At 39.0% G+C, this 22,250-nt stretch overlaps 1 protein-coding gene across 1 annotated transcript; it reads left to right on the top strand.

Moving 5' to 3' along the window:
* The first annotated feature begins 1,202 nt into the window (after positions 1–1,202).
* On the top strand, positions 1,203–11,259 carry LOC119738723 (growth factor receptor-bound protein 2-like). Its single transcript, XM_038213657.1, has 5 exons — positions 1,203–1,923; positions 5,143–5,243; positions 6,206–6,331; positions 8,901–9,054; positions 10,717–11,259. Exons 1-5 carry the CDS (start codon positions 1,843–1,845, stop codon positions 10,951–10,953), a joined length of 699 nt encoding a protein of 232 aa, XP_038069585.1. The 5' UTR covers positions 1,203–1,842; the 3' UTR covers positions 10,954–11,259.
* The last annotated feature ends 10,991 nt before the right edge of the window (positions 11,260–22,250 follow it).

The raw sequence follows: 22,250 nt of genomic DNA, 5'->3' as shown, positions 1-22,250 counted from the left end.
GAAAAATAAAAGTACCAAGTTTTTGCGAAATACCTTAATAGGATGTTGGTAAATGACAGTCTAAAGCATCCTGTAAAATTATGGCACCTGGTGTGAAGTCATTTTCAAGAAAATGGTATTTTTGTAAAAATTTCCAGCGGTGGTCGGCCGACCACCGTTGGAAAAACCTAACTATTTTTCAACTACTGCTCCAAATTTACCATTAATTCAGTCCAAATTTTGTTTGCTATTGGTTACATGTTCATGAACGGGTGCAGGCCAGCTAGACTGGTACCCTTACCTTACAATTTTCCGGCATCTGTAAATTGATCCATTTTATATTTAGTGGAGTCAGGGAACCAGACTACTTGAACAGTTTTGTTTTTCTTGGTTTTTCCAGCATTTTCGAACACAAAACTTCAAACATGTGAGTGTAACAATATTTGATCTACTATACTAACCCCTCAAATATTTCATTTCTGAAAATTACAACAAAAGCCAATGATGTACATTCCCTTTAAAGCTTGCATGGTTCACTGCCCCCATATGTTTGTGCATAAACTGCATTATGTGTATGTCATACCCATGACGCAATGGGAATGCCAAAAAGATTTATTGTACAGGCGGTTTTGGTATATAATGTACAGTTTTTGTATTGTAGAATTTATACAAATTTAACAAACAGATAACTTGAAAAATTTGCAATACATTGGCTTTGTTCCAAATAAAAAAGGACAAGTGCATTGACCCTTGTTTGACCTCTACTTTGGTTGTTTGTCAGTTGGTCGTTTGTCGGTTGGTGGTGGGTTGGTTTTTAAGTAAATATTTTTTGATTGGCTCACGTCCAAAAAAAGAAAGGTGTTATTTCCTTTTTTCTTGGGTCAGGAGCCCAAAATAGGGTCGGTCGGAGATGAGAACCAAAGAAATAAAAAGGGAAGCCGATGTCATGCCAATTAATCATGCGCTGAATGCTGTTTGTGACTAGCTTGAAATTTCCAGCTTATGGGGCTATACGCTGGACATTTCAAGCTAGTTTGTGACGGGTCTTTATTATGCACAGAAATACCCCCTCAAAACTTTAACTCAAACTTCCCTGCATGGATAGTAAAGCCAGTCTAAGGGCTTTGCCATTATTCGAACTCGTGACCCAAATTCGCAATTGGGCCCCAAAACACATTGGTATCCGACCGCCACCGTAAGATCACCCATACGTGTGGGCACCATGGCATACAAATTGCTAGAAAACAAACAGGAAATAGCGAATATGGCCAGCGAGTACAGGTTGTATTGTAATATGTATCACAAATAAGCACTCAGTTGACTCACGTAATACACGTCTGCGTCGACATTATCCGATTACCGCACATGCACGTCTTCTTCATTGTCATCTCACTAATTATCGAGTTTTTGCAAGTGAAACCTCATTTGAAAGAACGTCTGCCAGTGCTGGAAAGTGGTCTCTCGCATCACCTGTGACGGTCAACGGCTTGAGCGAGAAAGGAACTTAGCCACACGCCCGCAACAGCAGCGATTCGACGGCCCTGCCCTGCTACGCGGAACACAAACACGGAATATGACGGAGTGAAGTTGGTCATGTCACTTTTTTGTCATCAGCTGGTTCCAGGATTTGACACGACTTCCTGTATCTTAATTTTAGTTGTTGACCAAATCTGTCTGCTAAGTTTTTGATGAGTGTTTTTCCTCTTTGATTGAGGGGCCTGTCTGGTTCTAAAAATAAAGGTTTTCTGCAATTCACTTCCTACAATTCCTTTGCCGCTTTGGACATTGAACTTGAAGGTGTTGGAACTTATCCTGAGAAACTGTTGTTTTGTTTGTGTGAATCAACACGCTTTATAACTCATCATGGTGGAATCCATTGCACAATACAACTTTGAGAGGAGCAGTGAGGATGAATTATCCTTCAGAAAAGGACAGAAATTAGTTGTAAGTGTCAACAAGCGTGTGTTGTGATAAGCCGATTAGTTGCAAGAATTATATTCTTGTAGTACGTTTCCTCATTAGGGTTGAATGCCCCTTTGTATAGCTCCATGAGATGACCATGGAGGAAACAATAAGTGTAAGTGCGTGACCTCAGAAAATCAAAAGTTTTGCTCGTACGTTTGTTGTGTTCAGGTCGTTTTTTTCCCCTCGAATTTTTTGGCATTATGGCAATGCAAGATCCTACACTCGGATGAATTTACAGAAAGCTTTGTGTGTAAGTAATTATAATGCTGGCAAAATGACGGGCCGCGTTTTTTTTAGTGTAATTACGCGAGGCTGGAGCATGGCGTTTTATTGATGCCATGTTCACAGGTCTGTTCACAGGTCTAAGTTGCACCAAATTGTTTGAGGGAACGAATGTTTCATCTTAGATCTAGTCCGAAAATTTGGGACTCTCAATACTGTGTATGAGAGTCCCAAAACTTAAGGAATTGAAAACATGCAAAACAAGTAAATAGACTGGCACCTAAAACAACAGTCCAATACAGCTTCAGTACTGCATCAATCAACCATGCCAAAAGAATTTAAGAAACATGTGGCATGAAGCGGAAACTAGTCTCAATTTACTACACATTTCTCCATAGTCAAGCCACCAGACTATTGACACTGAATGAAGAGGTCAGTCTTTTCAAATAGTTGGACCATGGTTGGACATGTACCAGTCTAGTATTTAGCCTCATTTTAAAATCACTTGACTTCCCTCTCATGTGCAAAATATTGAAGAAAAGTCTCCTTTAAAAATTGAATTGAGTCTGCAAACTTGGTTGGTGAAATACTGAGGACATTTTCTTTGCCCCAGTGGAATTTTTGGAGAAATTTGCTGGCTAAACTGTGAGTAAAGTGGGCCTGATTTAGTTTTGCACGTTTCAGAGCACTCCAGAGCCCTCTCTGTCTTAGATCCTGACGCCACTTTTTTTTATCACATTTATACATCTAAAATGAAAAGCATTCGTTGCACAAATGATGAAAAGATATGAATCTGGGACTGAGAAACATTTTCAATTTTTTTAGAAAGTACTTTGAAAATGCATTCGACTCTTGTACACAACCAAAGAAGTGGCGTGGCATCTGTATACAACATTCTCTGTATGACTAAAACACAAGTGTTCAGGCCTGCCTTGGCCCATGCATGGTAGGACCCTACAAATCTCCATTTTAAACAAAGTCAGGCAACAGTATCCTACTAGGATACATGTACATGTACATGTATCCTCAGCTCCATGGTTCATTTGCCTTAAAAAAAATCCACTACAACCCAACAAAAGCATCACATTTCATCCCTAAAATAGCCATAAATCGCTGAATCATGACCAATGTTTGAAATGGGGATTGGTACATGGATCTAGTAGGACTAAAGGCTTTGTTGTACTTGCACTTTTTTTTGCAGAAATGCTAGTCCATAAAGACTAGCATTAGACTACAACAAGTGAACAGTATCTCAATTCTGAAAAACGGTCACCCATTGCATGTGTATGTCTTCAGAAAGTTGAAAATAAAGGAAATAGCTCAAAATGTGTTCAGTTCACTCTACTGTGCATCCAAAATGGATTAGCTATGCCTAATTGTAGATTAGGCCAAAAAAAAAAATATTTCTTCTGATTACATGGCATTTGAAAATAAGGTAGGTAGGTAGGGAAATAATTTTTTTTTGCCAATTTTTTTTTTGTACGATCATATGGAGGCGTCTGCGTGTAGTCAAGGGTAAAAGGTAGAAATTGATGGTTTTGGGTGTGTTATTCTCATTTTTGCAATAAAAAAATTAGGGTAGGGGCTGTCAGAATAGGGTAGGTAGGGAAACCGGAAGCAGAACTATTTTTTTTTTGGCCTTATGACTCCACAAAATATTAGACTTGATAATTTTGCCATCATGCGAACCTATTAAAAAGTTTATTTGTGCTTTTCACTCAGAATTTATAATTTACTATATATCACACTAGCTACATGTACCTGAAAATCTACCAAGGTTTAACACATAGTTTTGCAGTAGTCTGGTAGTCTGGTAGATTCAAGACTACAGTTAGGAGTATCCCAGCTGTAGTTAAGAATTAGCCAACTAAAGTTGGGACTGTCCCAACTATAGTTTGGAACATTGCCATAGTTGGGGGCGTAACATTAACATTCAGCACCCTGGATCCAGCAGCCACAAATTGACTCTTCAGAGAAAAAAAAATGGTTTGGGAAAGAGATACGAAACTTTCGAACGTTCATGGTTGTCAGTGCCAACCTATTCATGAAGCGGTCTTGATGTTCCAGTTTTGTTTCAAACACTAAGATTGTTATTAAAAGTTGTGCACTTTTGGCAGATTTTGACAGTTTCTTCTAAGAAAAAAAAGCTGAGGGCCTCGATTTTGAATCGAAGAGACTGAAAACAAATGTGAAACCTGCAAGATTTTGTGCAACTGCTTTGCAGTGGTACATGTATCATCTGTTTGAAAATTACCTTCCTTGTAAATATGCAAATTCATTTGATTTTTTTTTTCCCAAAATGTTTATCTGCACCCTAGAAATTGTTCACAAACCTGAGGTCTAGCTAAAACTTCATGGATTAAGGAGTCTGACAATTGTCCTTAAAAAAACCCACCTGTAACATTACTAGGCCAACAAGGTCCGTAGAAATTGCACTAGTCAAAGGACACACTCACTTCAACGGAAATCTTCCAGACTTCTACCCAAGACATCCAAGCTTTGTTAACCCTAAATCCCTAGGCCTTTGTGTTAGGATGTAGCCTCAATCTTGCAAAATCCTCCAATTGGCCTCATGGAAAAATATCACATAGCCTCAATCCTGCAAATTCCTCAATTATTTCTTGAATATGGTCTGTGGAGGGGCGACCACTGCCTGAATCCTGCAAAATCCTGCGGCAGTGACTGTCAATATGTTGAGGCTTGGCCAGTGACATTCTGGAGCAGTACGGAGGATTTTAAGCATAATCCAGACCTATACTACATGGCTAAGCAAAAACAACACAAAGGCCGGCCCAAAACCTTGACAAATTGCATCCTACGAAATCAGTAACGCACTTTTGCCATGTAACCTCAATCCTCCAATTTCCTCCACTTTGGCAAAGAGGATTGTGAATGATTCGGGCGGTTAGGGTTAATGTTTTCAAGCTGCAGTTAAGTTACATAATAGTTATTTCTTCCTTTTTTTTGCATCTTCAGGTATTCAGAAAGGCTGAAGAAAACTGGTTCAGTGCTGCCATTCCTGATGGAGAGAAGTCAGGATTAGTCCCCATGAACTATGTCAAAGTCAAAGAATGCAAGTAAGTCAGTTTTTGGAATAGAACTTGGCCTAAATGCGAAGGTAAACTGTTCGCTCTTTGTGGGAAGAGGGTGTTGAAGCAATGCGGGACTTGTATGCAAAAGTTCAGCCTAATAAAAGTTTAAATTTCAGGGATAGCTAGTAAAATTTGGCACTGGTTATAGGTCTCGTTCAAATGACGTCATTGCCTACAGACCATCCACGTGCATCGACATTTTGAGCGTCAACTTGCATAACGCGCATCAGCTGCATCGTATTTTGAACACATTTCGAGCAACAAGCACGGTATTTGGAACATTTTCAACACTGCGCAATGCATGCTTGATTGCGTAAAATATGCAGGTACAGTTCTCCTACAGAGATGGCCGTCATTGAGCAAGCCCTATTTCAACTGAAGTGGGCAATTCCAGCATCACAGACAGTACAAATCTGAAATTTTTAAAGCTGACATTTGATGTACTGTAAGAGCTCAGTGAATAAACCTGAAAGTGTATTTTTCAAATCTTATACATCTATCATCTAGTAATGGTCAAGGAGATTACAGACTAGGAGTTTCGGATCATTTCTCTGAATCATTAACTAGAATCATGGACATTACATTTTCTTCCATAACACTAGAATTGCCCAAATAGGAATTGCCCACCTAAGGATAAAAGTAAAACACTAGACATTTAATATTTATCAGGTTTTGTGGTGAAGTAAGCCTATGAAACCTAACCTTTTCACATCGTTTGTAGAGAACTTCCTGAATCTTCTAGAAATCCTTTGGAATAGAAGTGCATTTGAAGTTCAAAGTTCAAGCACATGAGAATGTGACATTCAGTTTCTGCAGAGTGGTAGATTATTCAGGAAGTTTTCCTTGGGGGAAAAAAGGCCCTAATATTTGTCTTTGGCATGTTTGGGAAGGAAAAAATACCGAATTATTTAGAAATAACAAGTCTCGGTGTATTTTTTGTACTTAAGCTTCCTGCAGCAAGTCACAAGAAACGGAGCTGAGTCCCTGCTAGAAAGACAGCCTGATGGAGCGTTTGTCATCCGTCGAAGTGAAAGCGACCCAAGTAATGAAAAGAACTTCTCGCTATCAGTCAAGTAAGGATACGTTTAGTCTTTAAGGTTTCTTTTTTTTTTTTACTTAACTTTATTTTCATCATGAGGCACCAAAAAAATTCAATTTATAGTTAGACATACTTGTACCTTTTTAAATATAAAGGAATTATATATAGGAATTGCATAGCCAACAACGGTTTTCACATGGAGTTGTATTGGGCCACACTTTAGTAAACTAAGAAATGAATTGACTATAAGAAAGAAATTTACTTTAGGCTAAATTAATGTCTTTCATTCAAAATTCAGTTGCAGGCCTCACAGCGAAACCTTTAAAAACCTATACTTCAACTTGGGAGCCTATTTTATTTGTTAAAGTAACCTGTATAACCTATAAAAGCTATATACAGGGTGGATAATAAAAAACACGAAACCGACATATTATTGCTACCGTAATTTTTGGAATATAAGCCGCCCGGAGTATAAGCCGCAGCACGCAAAAATGTGCAAATTAAGATTTGAAGTCGACGTATAAGCCGCACCGGCGTATATAAGCCGCACCGACCGCAGCAGTTTCAATTTTGTAAGGCCTCCAAATTCTAGTCAAAATGCTCTGAACCAGTTCCATTTACACTACGAAAGCTATAAAAAAAAAGGCCACAAAAGTTATATCAAATCATTTACAGTCGATACTCCTGCAAACAAATATGGAAATTGATGATGAGAAATAAACACCGGGAATTGCTGCCGGCTGGCCCGTCTGGTTCCCGGTTAGTGCATGGCCCGCGGTAGCCTGCGCCGGCGGATGATAACATTTTCCCCCATCACTTGAGAGAGTATGCAACCCACCGTGTGTCGTCTGACTGGAGCGCTACAAATCCTGCTTTGTGGCAACAGACGCTGATTTGTTTGGTCCTAAGAATAAACAGGTCCGTTTTAACAACAAAACGTATCAAATTGTTGTGATTACTAATGTCGGAGCTCGAGACAGCTTTCACTAGCCGTACTTTTTACCGCTGGGTACCTTTTCGTGGGACGTGCTTTCGGTTTGATAATGACTTTCTTAATTGATGATTCATTTCAGCAGCAGATTTTGTTTATACCAGTACATTAAATATACATTTGAGTATCATTTTTATTCTTCAAGGATCAGCGTATAAGCCGCCCTGTGTATAAGCCGCAGTAAACATTTTCATGGGCAAATTCAACATATAAGCCGCGGCTTATATTCCGAAAATTACGGTATTTGGAATAGAAGTGGGGCACATGTGAATCAAAGGGAGATATCCTCTGTTAGGGTTGAATCTCCTCTTTAAAATGACACCCTGATCATGTCATTACATTCACGGTTGACTGAGCAATGACCAATTTTATGAAAGAGTCTATTTAAAGGCTTTTTTTCAATTGTGGTTTTTGTGGTGTCATTTGTCACAGAGTGAAATGGTTGCCAATCAAGGCGGGTGGGAGAAAAAGTGATTTCACCATGAAAAGTGGCGCAAGCCGCTAAATAGACCCTTGCATAAAATTGGTCACTGCTCGAGGAGATGATGAAAAACACATTTGTGTGGTTTGATTGTTTGTCAGATGCATAGAGCTATATTAAATTACTAGAGCGCTAACTTCGTGTACAAAGTAATGCCTGCTGGGCGCATCCATGTTTGTGCGCAAACCTATGGAGACCTAAAAAAATGTGTAAGGCTTTTGTATGGCTATTTGCATATCTGCGTTTGTATTCCAAACCGGTGCGTTATCGAAGCCAGTACGCCCAAAACCGAAATGCACGATCAGCAAGTGAGCGTGTCATTTTGCTCTACGCAAACAGCGCAACGCGTGCGCGTATTCGCTGCAGATGCTTTTTGCCGTAACGGTTTTTTTAACCGTCAACGACGCGCTTAAGTTGTTTGCGTATGTTCTACTTGCGCGTTGCATGTAGAGTACACTTTCAAAACACATCTAATTTCATTGTGTTCTACAAACACGCACATGAATTCAAAATGTCTGCGCCCAGGACGGCTTCAAAGTGTCTCCGCGCGCAGAATGAGGAGTTAGCGCGCTAGTAATTTAATATAGCTCTATGGTCAGATGCCACTCTTTTGTTGAATACTACTTTTGCGCACTATTTAAGAGGGTCCATGTTGGCTCAAATTTCTTCATAAAAACAGTCAAATATCAGCCATTCCACTACCTGTTCTTTTATTTTTTACAAGCTCTTCGTCAATTTTTGACAAGCGCAGTTGCACACAAATCTCAATCGGTAGCCAGTTTAAGCTGGCGCATGCTTACATGTACATGTAACTTAACCAATGCATTTCAAATCGATTATTCAATGGGTGGACAACATCCGAGAATGGTCAGGGTGTGACCCCAACAAACCGAAAGCAGCAGCACTGGAAAGACGAGCTGTGGTGGGAGCGGAGCCAGTGATCCCAACTGTGTATAATTTGAGGAGGAGACCACGGACAAATGCCTGTCTAACAAATGAATGAATGTTTTCAATTGAATCAAACTTGGAAAATCAAATACTAAATTATTCGTAAATGCCCAGCCCTATCAATTTTTGGACACATGATCACTTCATAACTTTTTTTTTCCTTCTTATTTGTATCAAACTCAGGTATGGCGAAGGGGTACAACACTTCAAAATCTTAACCGACCTCAGCAACAAGTTCTTTCTGTGGGTGGTGAAATTCAGCACGCTGAATGAGTTGGTGGAATACTACAAATCGGCATCGGTCAGTCGGACGCAGAATATTTTCCTGAAAGAAATGGTGAGCTACCGACAGAGCAACATAACAACGTTCCATGAGTGCCATCCACGTATTCAGATGCTGAGATAATTTATCACGTCATGTGGACATGTTGCGGAGAGTAAATTATCCCGCCAAGTCGATTTGCCAAACTCGACTTGACGACTTGTCGGATGTTTCATCTCCGAAAGTGTCCGTGGAAAGTTGATTGTTTAAAGAGGCAAATCATTTGCACAAGATTCCAACATAATTTATCACGTCCTGTGGACATGATGCGGAGAGTAAATTATCCTGCTATGTACATCACATTCGAACCAGCCAACCGATCCTGTTAGCTCGGTGGTCGAGTGGTAAGACATCTGCACTAGAAAGCAGGAGGTCGTGGGTTTGAGTCCCACCCGAGTGATTTGTTCCAACTTTCACTCGGGAGGTAACACACTGAGTATACAGTATTTAAAAACGTCGGTGAATGGCAAAAACCTAATTTGATTTATATCACCGCGATGCAAAATTTCCATCTTATAATAGTTTATGCGGTACCCGCTGCTATGTACATCAGATTCGAACCAGCCAACCGATCCCGTTAGCTCGGTGGTCGAGTGGTAAGACATCTGCACTAGAAAGCAGGAGGTCGTGGGTTCGAATCCCACCCAAGTGATTTGTTCCAACTTTCACTCGGGAGGTAACACACTGAGTATACAGTGTTTAAAAACGTCGGTGAAGGGCAAAAACTTAATTTGATTTATATCACCGCGATGCAAAAATTCCATCTTATAATAGTTTATGCGGTACCCGCTGCTATGTACATCAGATTCGAACCAGCCAACCGATCCTGTTAGCTCGGTGGTCGAGTGGTAAGACATCTGCACTAGAAAGCAGGAGGTCGTGGGTTCGAGTCCCACCCAAGTAATTTGTTCCAACTTTCACTCGGGAGGTAACACACTGAGTATACAGTGTTTAAAAACGTCGGTGAAGGGCAAAAACTTAATTTGAAGATTTCAACAGTCATGGAAAATCCTGGAAAATTTAAAGCTGTCATTGAAAGTCATGGAAAAAGTCATGGAATTTTGTCATTTTTCAAGGAGTCAGGAAAATTAATATTCTAGGAACAAGGTCATGGAAATTCGTGGAATCCTGCACCACACATATGTGATGACGCATAATATTTGGCTGTCATTTAGTGCATATCTGCAGTTTCTATAGTTGAGGTGGTGTTAAGAGTTTTGTTGTACCATGTAATGCTAGGAAGATACTGACAGTGCTCAGGGTCATTCCGTGCCAACTGTCCTAGAGAATTTCAGGTCACTGACTCAAATTTGGATGAATTTTGTTTTTAAAGTTCTGTACTTCTGTGGTTTTTATGAAATTTTAGCTACCAACTCGTGACTAGGTCTCAAAATTGCAGCAATGTACCTGCTTGAAAACTGGTATGTGGGGAGAATGGCATCCAATTGGCAGGAATCTGTTGTCAAAAGTCAATTGTCTTGTTAACTTTTTGATTTACAGGCCTTCAAAAAAAACACTTTTACGATGACTTGAGTAAGTTTTGTTTTCATTTTTGGTCCCCCTGGAGCCCCATTGAGACCAAAAAAAAAAGTTGTTTCATTAGTTGTACACATATCTATACCAAGCAAATATCTTGACATCTGTTGCTTTTTGTTGTTCTCTATGAACTACCTGCAGAAACCTGCGGGAGCCAACGCCGAATTCCACGTGGAGGCGCCGGCGGAGTTCGCCAAGGCCAAGTTTGACTTCAACGGTGAGGAGGACGGCGAGATCACGTTCCACATGGGCGACGAGATCGAGGTCACGCGGAAGCTGGACGAGAACTGGTGGGAAGGCAGGCTTAAGCCCAAAGCCGGCCAACGGGTGGGCATTAAGGGTCTGTTCCCAGCCTCCTACGTCCAACTCATGAAATAACCAAGCACCCACGTAGGAATCGTGCCCAGGTTGGAACACCAGTTTAACGGAGCAAGCCCCAAGTATTAAAGTCTGCCCAGATATCATGGAGTTGCTTAACACAGTGAGCGTTTTAACACAGAAATTTGCTAAGCCTAATTTGCAATAGAAACCCAGGTTACCAACCAAAGTGCCATGCAGTGTATATTGCTTGTGATCGGTACTCGGCTGATTTTTCTGCTAAGCGCATTAAGTTCCGCTAAGCAACTTTGTCTGCTAAAGCGACTCCATGACATTTGGACCCAGATTGCCTTAGGTTAAAAAAAATAATAAAATAGACGATGCCAGAGTGACTGGTAATACCACAAAAACAGACAAAGAAGCAAGATGGGCAGTTGGCACTCATTGCATCATCATCGGACTGGAGGGGTCGAAGGTGTTGCGCTAAAATGCGAATCCCAGCTTTGAGGCTTAAAGAAAGCAGCAGCTTTTTGTTAAAGATGCATTCCCTGCTCTTTTCAAGTTTTATCCTTAATAAATAGACTCCTTTTTTTTATTGTTTTTTGTGGAGTACAAAAGTTACTCACTTTTAACTGAGACATCAATCGACAAAAATTGGCCCATGTTTTAATAGTTATTGAATTATTACTTTACAAATTTTGAATTACTAGCGGCCTGAAAATAATTTTGTTCTCGCAGGTAGGCTGGTGCCCGCCCCACAATCAGTATCGATAATGTACCGACCGGGCACCAGTGTGCTCGTAAGCGGATCTGTTTGTGCCTGGAGCACGGGTTTATCATGAATATCAGAATACACGCACAGTGAAAATGGTATGATGTCTCCACAACACAGTTAGTCAGTGTTTGTTTTGAATGTGGCATCTGTGGTACAAAACCGAAGCAATTGGGGAAAATGAAAGGTAATTAGGTGATTCAAAGTTGCAAGTTGACAGTCGCATCCATCAAACCACCAGAGTTTGTCTTTAAAGGATACTAAGTTAACTAGGTAAGGACTTTTTTTAGTCAGGAGAATGAATAGGGTAAAACATTGGGTGGCATGGGTGGCTTGTGCGTAAAGCGCTCGCCTCTCACCAAGGTGACCACGGTTCGAATCCTGGCCGCGGATCGCATGTGAGTAGAGTTGTGCGTTGGTTCTCTCCTGTGCCACGAGGGTTTTTCTCCGGGCCTTCCGGTTTTCCTCCCTCCGGAAAAATCAAACACTTTCGATCTCAGGCTGTGCTCCGTGGTCATATATGGGTTGATGTGGCCGGCAGCCGTAGGCGCCTTTACGTGCCAGCGGCCCGACCACGTTGTAGCCGCGTCCTTCGCAATTCAGCATACCAGTTGCGAGTAAGGATGATTAGCCTCCCAAATTATTATTATTATTATTACTCGCAAGTAGTGTCTGAACACGTTGAAAATTAAAAACACCAAGTCCAAAATACAAATCCATGGCTTTAGTGCGGCAGCCAATCAGAAATGTTCAGGGCCAGTTACCCACCCAGGGTCTGCTGTTTTGAGACCAAGGTTAAGATGAAAGTATATCCTGGGAACAAGATCAGATACACACCCAAGCTTTCTTATTGGGCACCCTGACACAATGCGGTCGTTTCACAATAGTGCGCCTCCAAGAGTTTGCAACGCGTTGGCCAATCACAATGCGCAAAATCGGTCGACCCAATGCGTGTTTGGAAAAGGTCGACCGATTTCGCGCATTGTGATTGGCCAACGCGTTGCAAATATATTGTGAATCGCCCGTATTCTGTCAGTGGACCAATTATTTTAACGCTGCAAATTATGGAATGGATTGTGGGGAGTGCTAACCGGAACTGTGATCTCAAAGCCTGTTGTCATTGGTCAGTGTACGGTGACTGTTCTTCCGTCTGTGAAGTCTGATTGGTTGATCTTGAACAGATAAGCACACTGTGCACAGGGCTTGTGTGTGCTGCTGTGAATATTCATGATAACTTAACCCCACACCAGAGGTCATTATGATTTTGTTCTGGTAAGGATAGCTCGGATATGGAGTACCGAAGTGAATACGTCATGCGCACAAAATGTGTGTAAAAGACATTAAGCGAATGATTCAGCCCGTGAACCAACATGCACTCGTACTCCATTCGTTTGCACTACATTTTCTGGTTCTGAATGATGTCACTCCGGTACTCCATTGCATGACTGCCCAAAGCTCTGTAGCTTACAAGCCTGTAGAAATCTCAGACCGAAGACAAGGGAAAGTGTCCAGTGTTAGAGGTAGGAGAACAACCCCAGTTACTATCCTGGGGAAAACCCATGGGATCAGGTAGTCACTGGAAATTGAAATGCACATGTCAACCTAGGTAGGATTCGAATTCAGGTCTGTAAAGGGGAAGGTTTCCCCAAAAGCAGGTGTCTACTTGAACCCAAACCCTCCAGGGTATTCTGGGTAGAAACCCTGCTGAACGCAGCAACATCCAACACGTGTCAAAATGACAAGCCTGCTCAGTAAAGCAAGATCCATCAGGCCATCAAAACTCGGAAGGCCAAACTGCCTCAGAATCTGTCGTCACAACGGTAGCATTGTTCAATGGGACTGGCTCTGATTGTCTCAGAAGTGGCCGTTTATGCACTGGTGTAGGTGGCTCAGTGTAGCAAGGTCCCACAGACGTTGACACCTGATGCACTGTGTTGGGGTTAACCCTGACTCTTTTTAACATGTTTCTGAGGAAGCTTCTGGAATCCTCCATAGTCCTCCACTGTGCATGGCAGTCAAGCCCTGTTTGAAGTTATCAAGGCTGGGCTCTACCTTCATCACTTTTGGGAAAACCCTTCCAAAAACCGTCCTGTAGATTTTGAAGGATTTGGGTCAGTGCGTTTTGGTCAAAGTGCTGGCTGGTTTCAGACTTGCATCCAAAGATAAAGAATCACTCTAAAACAAAAACTGATCATTCAAAAACTGTGAACAACCCGCATCCTTTAGCAGGTGACATGAAAAGAGGTCTAGATCCGTTCATAGGCAAAACTATACTGACTGTACAAGTGTACATGTATGGAGATTTGGTCTGGGTTTTCCATCAGATGCTGAATGTGACAGTTTTGCCAATTCTGTGGGTGGCTGTGTCAATATACAGTTGGGTTTTTTTACTGGTTTTTTTTTTGGGGGGGGGGGGTTTGGAAGGGGAGAAATTGCTCCAGTCATCACATTCTGATAGATTCTGTTGAATTCAGCCGAGTACTTGAAGCATATTTGACAATTGAAAATTCAAAAGGAAAACAAAAAGGTGATGATGTTCATTTAAAATTATTACAGTTTTTTGGGGTTTTTTTAATGTGAATACAAAATTAATTTGTCTGATACATATGATTGCTGCAACTTTTCAAGATGTACCATTAGGTCTTTTTAAAAGAAGATTGCTGCTGTGGAAAGAAAAAAATTGGATTCAGGGGCCATTCTGAAAGACATGTAACACACGAGATCGGATTGGAATCTGCTCATTCATAAGATTGGGGCGTATACTTCTTTACTAATAGCTTATTAATAACATAGGTTGAAAATATGATAGTAATTGCATCTATGCATAAAAAAAAATATGTGTACAAAAACTATAACATGGTATTATTTTTTTTTCTCTTCTTGTATCTGTTAATACTTTAATATGTATTATAATGTGTGAGTTAATTACTTAATGGACAAAATGAGGCAATGGAAGAGTGCGGAGAAAAAAAATACCGTTGTGGAATGACGAGTGTTTATAGAATTGGCATGCTTGCTTATTTTTGTACACAGCTGATCAGTTGACGTCTGTTTCGTCTTCTGTTTCTACGGTTTGTGCAGTGTGCAGTTTCAATGTCTGGCTATTGTGTATCATTTTTGTTTGCTAAAAAGGCATTGTGTGCAGGACTTGCTGCTAAAAAAATGTGCCAAATCCACATGAATTTTATCGGTCTTTGAGGTTCTCTATGGTTGGCCAAAAACGAGTGTAGGAATTCGGTCAAGAATATTAGGACGGAAATGAAGTTTGGAAGGTGTTGGAAAAAAGGTTTGATTTTTTTTCGTAAGCCTTTTTAGATTTTTCCTCACAAAGCTGGAATGTGTACGGATTGTTGGACAGCTTCTGTTCAGCGTCGAATCAGTTTTGTTCTAACAAATCTGCCTTTTGAGGTACATGTCGTGGCTTGTCAAAAGTAAAGTTGTGATTGTTTTGGGGCCTCCCAAGATGGCGCCCTGGTGACTTCAGATGGTGGTCTCTATGCACTATCCAGTTCTGTGGTGAGATACGAGCTGGACTTAATATGGAAGTTGACAATGTTGAAGTTGGTTGACACTTCTTCATTGTGTTTGCTGTGACTGTTCATGGTCATGGATTTAAAAAAAAAAAGTAACCGATGGCTCGTCAGGAGATCGAATTGAAGAATGGAAAATGTGTGACAAGGGAATGTGGTTTTTTAACTGAAAGAATAATGTGGATTGTGAGGAATTGATAAACTGAAAAAAGTGGATGGAAATGGAATAAAGTGATATTTATTTTTGTATGTGATAATCATGAATCCGAGGCTCATGTGGAATTGGCGTTGGGGAATTTCGACTGGGAATGTGTGTTGAGCCATTAGCTAGGTAATCAGTGATAATGCGTGCTTTTATATTGTCAACGGTCGCATTGTTTGCATCCAAAGAAAGCCAATAAGTCTACCTACAAAACACTGTAATGTTGGATAAAACTTGCACTGTGTGGACCCTGTGCTCAGTTACGTATTGTCAAAAATCTGTTTTCGACAAACACTTTAGTGTGGCCACATTCAGCCGTATTCCTGTCAAAGATATGAACAATTCGTGCAAATCCAGTCGGAAAGCGGCTGCGCACGCTCTTTGTCAATCACACGCACAAACTAGTGATTTTTTTCTTCCGTGAAGCCCAAAGCGTTGTCCCATTATATATTAACTAGCTATTATATAAATACCATTATACATACATTGGTTTGTATATTATTAGTAAACATCAATTATATTTTGTAATGTTTTACATCTTTGAGTAGAGCTGTATGACGACAATATGCGTTAAGTTAAGCATTACAGTTCTACTCGAGTAAAATATTACCAGGGTTTTTTTTTGTAAAAAAAAACAGTTGTAATCATGTTAACTAATTTTTTTTTTCTTGTATGAGTGTTTTAGTAATTTCATTACCTTACGTATAGCTGCAAAAAAAATTATATTGATAGGATTATGTTGGGCTTTACTTTTGTAACAACAAAAAATTTAAGAGAATCATGAAAAGGAGAGTTCTGGAGGCATGTTATCTAATACTACTTTTTAGTGATAAAAATAAATGCTTATATTAAAACCTTATGTTATAACACCCCAAAGGCACATTATTTTGTATTGCCCCGATGAATTGTATGTCAATACAAAAAATAGTTTTATTCACTATTTTAAAGGGAAAAAAAAAAGGTCGAAGAGGATTGTTGGTGGTTTGGGGAAACCATTTGTAAATTAAAACAATTTGAACTAGCGTGCTTTCAACTTTGATCAAGCAACTTCTTCGAAAAAGTTAGTGGTTTTTTTTAATTATAATTATTAATATTTTGTTATTTTCATTTAATCTTCACTTGTCTATTTAGTGACCTTACCATCATATGTAACCATATTTGTAGTTGATTAATTTGACTGGTACTCTGACACAGCACCTTTTTCACTCGCAAATGGTTACCGGTGTCTACAGTGCTCAACTATGCCAAGTTATCCAGGCCAAAAATAAAAAGAGGTGTCTTTTTTTTTTCAATTTGAGAATACTTATAATCTATCGTTAATTTGAGAATACTTAGATTGTTCTTGTATGTTATGAGAAGCTAAACTTGTTGTTTTACTAATTGGAAAGTTTTGTTTCCTTTATAAGTGAAAAACTGGATGGAAATGGCAGGTAAAAAAAAAGGCGTACGTGTTTTATGAACAAAATGCTATAAATAGTAGATATCTATGTGTTTATCAAGTAGAACTTTAGAAGATGCCGTAGATTGAGGGAAAAGAAAAAAACTGTACTGTAGATTTGAGACCTTTAATAAACAAGTCCAAGGCCATGTTAAAAGAAGCAAATAAAACATTTCTTATTAAAACTGTATACAAATGTGGTTGCCTTGGAATTCTTGGTGTGTGGTTTAATTTGCAGGTCAGGGGTCGGAGGGCTGTACCATTTGTTACTTGAGGCAGGCATGCAACTTTTCCTCAGATCTGCTGATTTCCTTGTTTTTTTTACTTCTCATGAATGCCATTACAAATTGAAAAACACTGTACAAAGTCTGGTGCGGTTTGGAATTTCCTTGTTTTTTTTTTTAATTCCCAGTTGCATGCCTGTTGAGAATTGGATTTGTGTACCTAGAGGGGCTGACGTCATGGCTTAATATGTAAATCTGCTTGTCCAAAGTGTTTTCTTTCTCATTGCGTCTGCCAAAATCATAGTTTTGTAAGAATTTAAAGAGGTTGTGGAATGCTCGAAGACATTTCCATCATTTTTTGGGTATATGTAGCCTAAGGTGTGATGAAATAAAAACGACTATTGTTTCTGTCATGAAATGAGTACAAAGGGTACTTTTAAGAGCTATTTTTCAGGTCCTGTTTCGACCCGAACGTGCAATTTGTGTAAAAGTCGTCGTTGCGGGCAGCAAACAAAACACAGTAAATCGTGACGTAATAAACACACAATTCATCTTTATAAGGATCCCAAAAAGGTAAACATTAAAGAAACTTTAAAAAAAAAATCCTAAAAAATCCACTCACTCAGTCGGAATTTAGAATTTATACATTTTCAAGCTAAAATGGGTCAACAAAGATCACAAAATGTAACACTTTTTTTCAGTATTCGCATATTTCCTTTTATTCCTGTATATAACGAAACTTTCTCTACTCCAGAACGCACCTTATGTTTTATGTATAAAGTTGCAGCTACAAACAAAAATAACCAAAAAATGCTCACACTTTTTAAGAGTTTTACTAGCTCTGGCATCACAAAATACAAAAATAAATTGAGCCTACTGGCAAGAGAATACATTGTACCCCAAGAAAACAGAAACACACCATAAGCACTATCAACATGATCAAAGTTTGTCAATAATTACTTATGAAGATAAAGACAAAACATAGGAAATATGTCTCCATTTTAACTGTCTGTGCGTTAACAGATCCTGCAAATTTATGTCTCCAATTCCAAATACAGAAACATTCAATGTTGATGCAAAGCAAACTGGTGCGATATTTCGGCAATTTCTGGCTCAAAACCAAGCGCATAATATTTTCCACAGTGATAAATAGTCAAATTTGAGAGGTGGTTAAATAGCAAATTCCTTGTTAAATTTACAACAAATATGTATTCAGTAACTACTGACTGTCCAAATCTTACAGTATTTGAAATCTGCAGGGTTTTCATTATTCAAAGGTTTCGTCAAAACAAATCACACCTCGCCTACTTCAGCACGACTTTGAAACAAACTTTTGTTAACCATAACTTCAATCAGTATCAGGTTTTGCCCTTCACCGACGTATGAACACTGCATACTCAGTGTGTTACCTCCCGAGTGAAAGTTGGAAAAAAATCACTGTTTTAACTGTCACTCAGGAGGTAACACACTGAGTATACAGTGTTTATACGTCAGTGAAGGGCAAAACCTAATATTGATTTACATCACCCAGAGGCAAATTCATCTTATGAACAGCATAATTTCAATTACAACTCACATCGATTTTCATGATGTAATTCCTTTCTGGACAATTACATTGCAGAATTTTTTTTTTTTTCTAATGAAGAACAAATCTAAATCTGAATGGCTAAGCCTCTGAGAGTTTTGTACAGGATGTACGTTACATTCATTTTATTCAGACTGTCAAACGATCAACATCTGGCAGGGAAAGTCTTTGATAAAGTCACCATGATAACTGTTACCACACACTCTATTAGTAAAAGAAGGGAAAAACCATAAACATTCACCATCACAAAAGTAATTTAGGTCACAGAATTCTGAAACCAAAACAAATATAAAATGTTAAGCACCTACAGTAAATACATTTCGTTAAGAGGTCGTGGAATGCTCGAAGACATTTCCGTCATTTTTCGGGTATATGTAGCCTAAGGCGTGATGAAATAAAAACGACTATTGTGTCTGTCATGAAATGAGTACAAAAGGTACTTTTTAGAGCTGTTTTTCAGGTCCTGTTTCGACCCAAACGTGTGATTTGTGTAAAAGTCGTCGGGGGGGGGGGGGGGGGGCAGCAAACAAAACATAGTAAATCGTGACGTAATAAACAGGACTCGTTTATACTACGGTGCATCGGGAGTCCTGTTTATTACGTCACGATTTACTATGTTTTGTTTGCTGCCCCCAACGACGACTTCTACACAAATTGCACGTGCAGGTCGAAACAGGACCTGAAAAACAGCTCTCAAAAGTACCTTTTGTACTCATTTCATGACAGACACAATAGTCGTTTTTATTTCATCCCACCTTAGGCTACATATACCCGAAAAATGACGGAAATGTCTTCGAGCATTCCACAACTTCTTTAATGCCATTAATTCATATTTGAGAATTCATAATCCGGAAAACTAATTCCGTCAGCGTTCAAAACAAAACACAAATACACCAAGTTATGCACCCATTACTCAAAGATACTACATTGTATTTATACAATTGAATTGGTTCGCTTTATCAACATGCCATGCATCTAAATATACAGTGTACCAATATTTTGTTGATGCTTATTATATCTACAAAGTTATGTACAAAACAGGCACAAAAGGAGAAGAAATGTCATTCATTACGCAGTTGCAATAGGCTATCTGCATTCTCAATAATATAATATAATGTAGTGTTTGATAACCATGCAATTCCTGGCACTAGCATGTCTATGTATGCATGCATAGCATTTTTCCCTCTTAGCCCTTAAAAATCTTTGTTAGATTGATAAGACTGGACCACATTAATGAATTCACATATTTATCTACACTGTAGAACATGTAGAAGCAGAGGTTGATTTCATAGGCTTTTTTTTTACACTGCCTTTAAATGTCTGAGGGTGGCTTTGATGTCCAACACCAAGATTCTGAGAAGTTCACACTAACAAAATTTCAATCCGGAGTTAAAGGTATGGGACAACATCTGCAAACAAAACTGCCAAAATATCATCAAAATATCCTACTTGACTGTAAGTGAATAATAGGACCAAGCATTTTGTGAAATCGTTGCTCTTTGCTGTCAATTTCAAAAGAGAAATTACCATCATTTTACTCGCTAAGCGTCACGAAAAATGAAGATGCATTTTCACAGTTGTCACAAAAGGTATATCTTCAGGTAAATGTTTTAAACCTACTTCAATTTTTTTTTGTATTGCTGTTTCTTGATTGAATTGGCAAAAGTACTTTCTTTGCAATGGTGTCCATTATCTTTAACCAGGGCAACGTGTTTCTCCGTGGACTTAAATTAATACTGGTTGGGACCATACATTGATAGTCTTGATCCAGATAACGAATTGCAAATGTTCAAGCGACCTGTTTCGAAATTCCACAGAGTAAATGCAATGAGGCCAAATCAGAATTATTATGGTCGGCCGAAACAGAAGAACGGGAATGGGTTTCAGCGGCTCCTGAAAGCGCATGTGTTTTGCAAGCCGCACAGTATGTGGAAAAGTAATTCGGATGGGGCCTAGCATTTTGATCCATGTCGAAGTCGACATATGTCAAAGTCGACGATGCTTGCCACCTATCAAACCCAAGACTTATAGGCACAAATATATTGCAAATTATCTGTGGATATATATATAAGATTTTAGGCTTTGCATGTGGAGTATCGGTATCGTTTCGGTTTGTGGTTATAACGTCTGTCGCTCAGTAGATATTTAGTTCTGATAAGTACTTGTCCTGCTTAATATCAACTTTTGCTTAGTCTTTTAGTTCTGTGTATATCTTCAAGGGATTGCAGCTGTGTTAGGCTACTTAAAAAATACTGAAAAAAAATAGCATAAACAGGTTTTACTTCAAAGCCGTCAGTTGTGCAAAAAAAAAATGAAAATTAAGCTAGTATGTTGTTAGGAAGAAAATGGAATGTTGTATTTAACTCATTTTAATTTGAAAATGCACCAAATTAACAATCAATTTTTAGAAATATAGGACAGATAGAAAACAGGATTGTTCATGCCAGACCAAAAAAGTCTGTCATTCTGACAATATTCTTTTCACTTGGGGTTATCAAAATTGGAATGGTCCTACAGATGGGCGGGTGCCTGCCCCACCTTACCCGTAGCTACCATTGGTGTTTGCATAGAAAAGTTGTAGAGAAGGTAGAGAACCAGCTACCAATTGCACCAAATAATTCTACACACAGTTGTGTAAAGTTGATTCATTCGTGATTTTCACAGTTACTCAAGCACAGTAAAAATGACTGAAGTCATACCCTATCGACTGAAAGCACTCCAAAAAGCAATAAGCATCTTATGACTTGCGCAAAATTTTAAATACTTCTTGTACAAAAATTGCAACTAGACTGCGGGTAAAGTTGTGCTTAGCATCAATGACTAGCACGGGTGTATTTGAAGACTACAAACGTACATTACTGAGTAGAGTGGTATTTTTACAACAAATTGCTTACTCTTTGTAAGAGTAGATCCTAAAAAAAAAAATTCACAAAAGATTGGATGGGGTTATAAAAGATTGGGACTGCATGGGTCCTACAAAAGGAGCAAAAATTTACAACCCCCCCTAATTTTTTTTTTTTTTAAATGGACAATTTATGTGCCTTGCTGAAACTTGCTGAGGCGATAACCATAAATTACTAGAGAAAACTTGCTCTGCTTCAATTATAAATTTGAAAAAAAAACCACCAATTTTCGTATTACATGATCACATGATTATCAAATCTCCCATTTTCACGTTATTTCATCTTTACAAGAAATACATTTTTTTGTCGCTCTCAGAAACATGCACACCGAGGATTAATAGATTTAATGCTATTTACATATCTCAAAATATAGGTATTCAACTTGCAAGCTCAAGTCTATTGCAGAATGCATTCTGATATCAAATGCCTTCCATGATTTGTACAAGCACTTTCTATTATTTGATTATTTGTCTGAGTATAAAACATGCAGTGACGCACATTGTCATAATAGTAGTGAACAAATAATTTTACAAAAATTTGGAACAGTTTCATCAGTGCAATGCAGCAGTGTTGTAGTACTCGTACTTGACTCGTACTCGTACCCGAGTACTTTTTCCGTAATCGTACTCATACTCATGGAAACGTACTCGTACTCATGGCAAAGTACTCGTACTCATACTCGTACTCATGGCAAAGTACTCGT

Source organism: Patiria miniata, unplaced genomic scaffold, assembly GCF_015706575.1.
Source record: "Patiria miniata isolate m_02_andy unplaced genomic scaffold, ASM1570657v1 HiC_scaffold_3, whole genome shotgun sequence".
Lineage (NCBI taxonomy): Eukaryota > Metazoa > Echinodermata > Asteroidea > Valvatida > Asterinidae > Patiria > Patiria miniata.
Note: the sequence above shows the minus strand (reverse complement) of the source record. Positions and strands in the feature narration are given on the sequence as shown.

Coding starts and splice junctions, on each gene's coding strand:
- LOC119738723 (XM_038213657.1), top strand. CDS start 1,843: ATGGTGGAATCCATTGCACAATACAACTTTGAGAGGAGCAGTGAGGAT. Junction 5,244..6,205: donor GTCAAAGTCAAAGAATGCAA/GTAAGTCAGTTT, acceptor TTTGTACTTAAG/CTTCCTGCAGCAAGTCACAA. Junction 9,055..10,716: donor ATATTTTCCTGAAAGAAATG/GTGAGCTACCGA, acceptor AACTACCTGCAG/AAACCTGCGGGAGCCAACGC.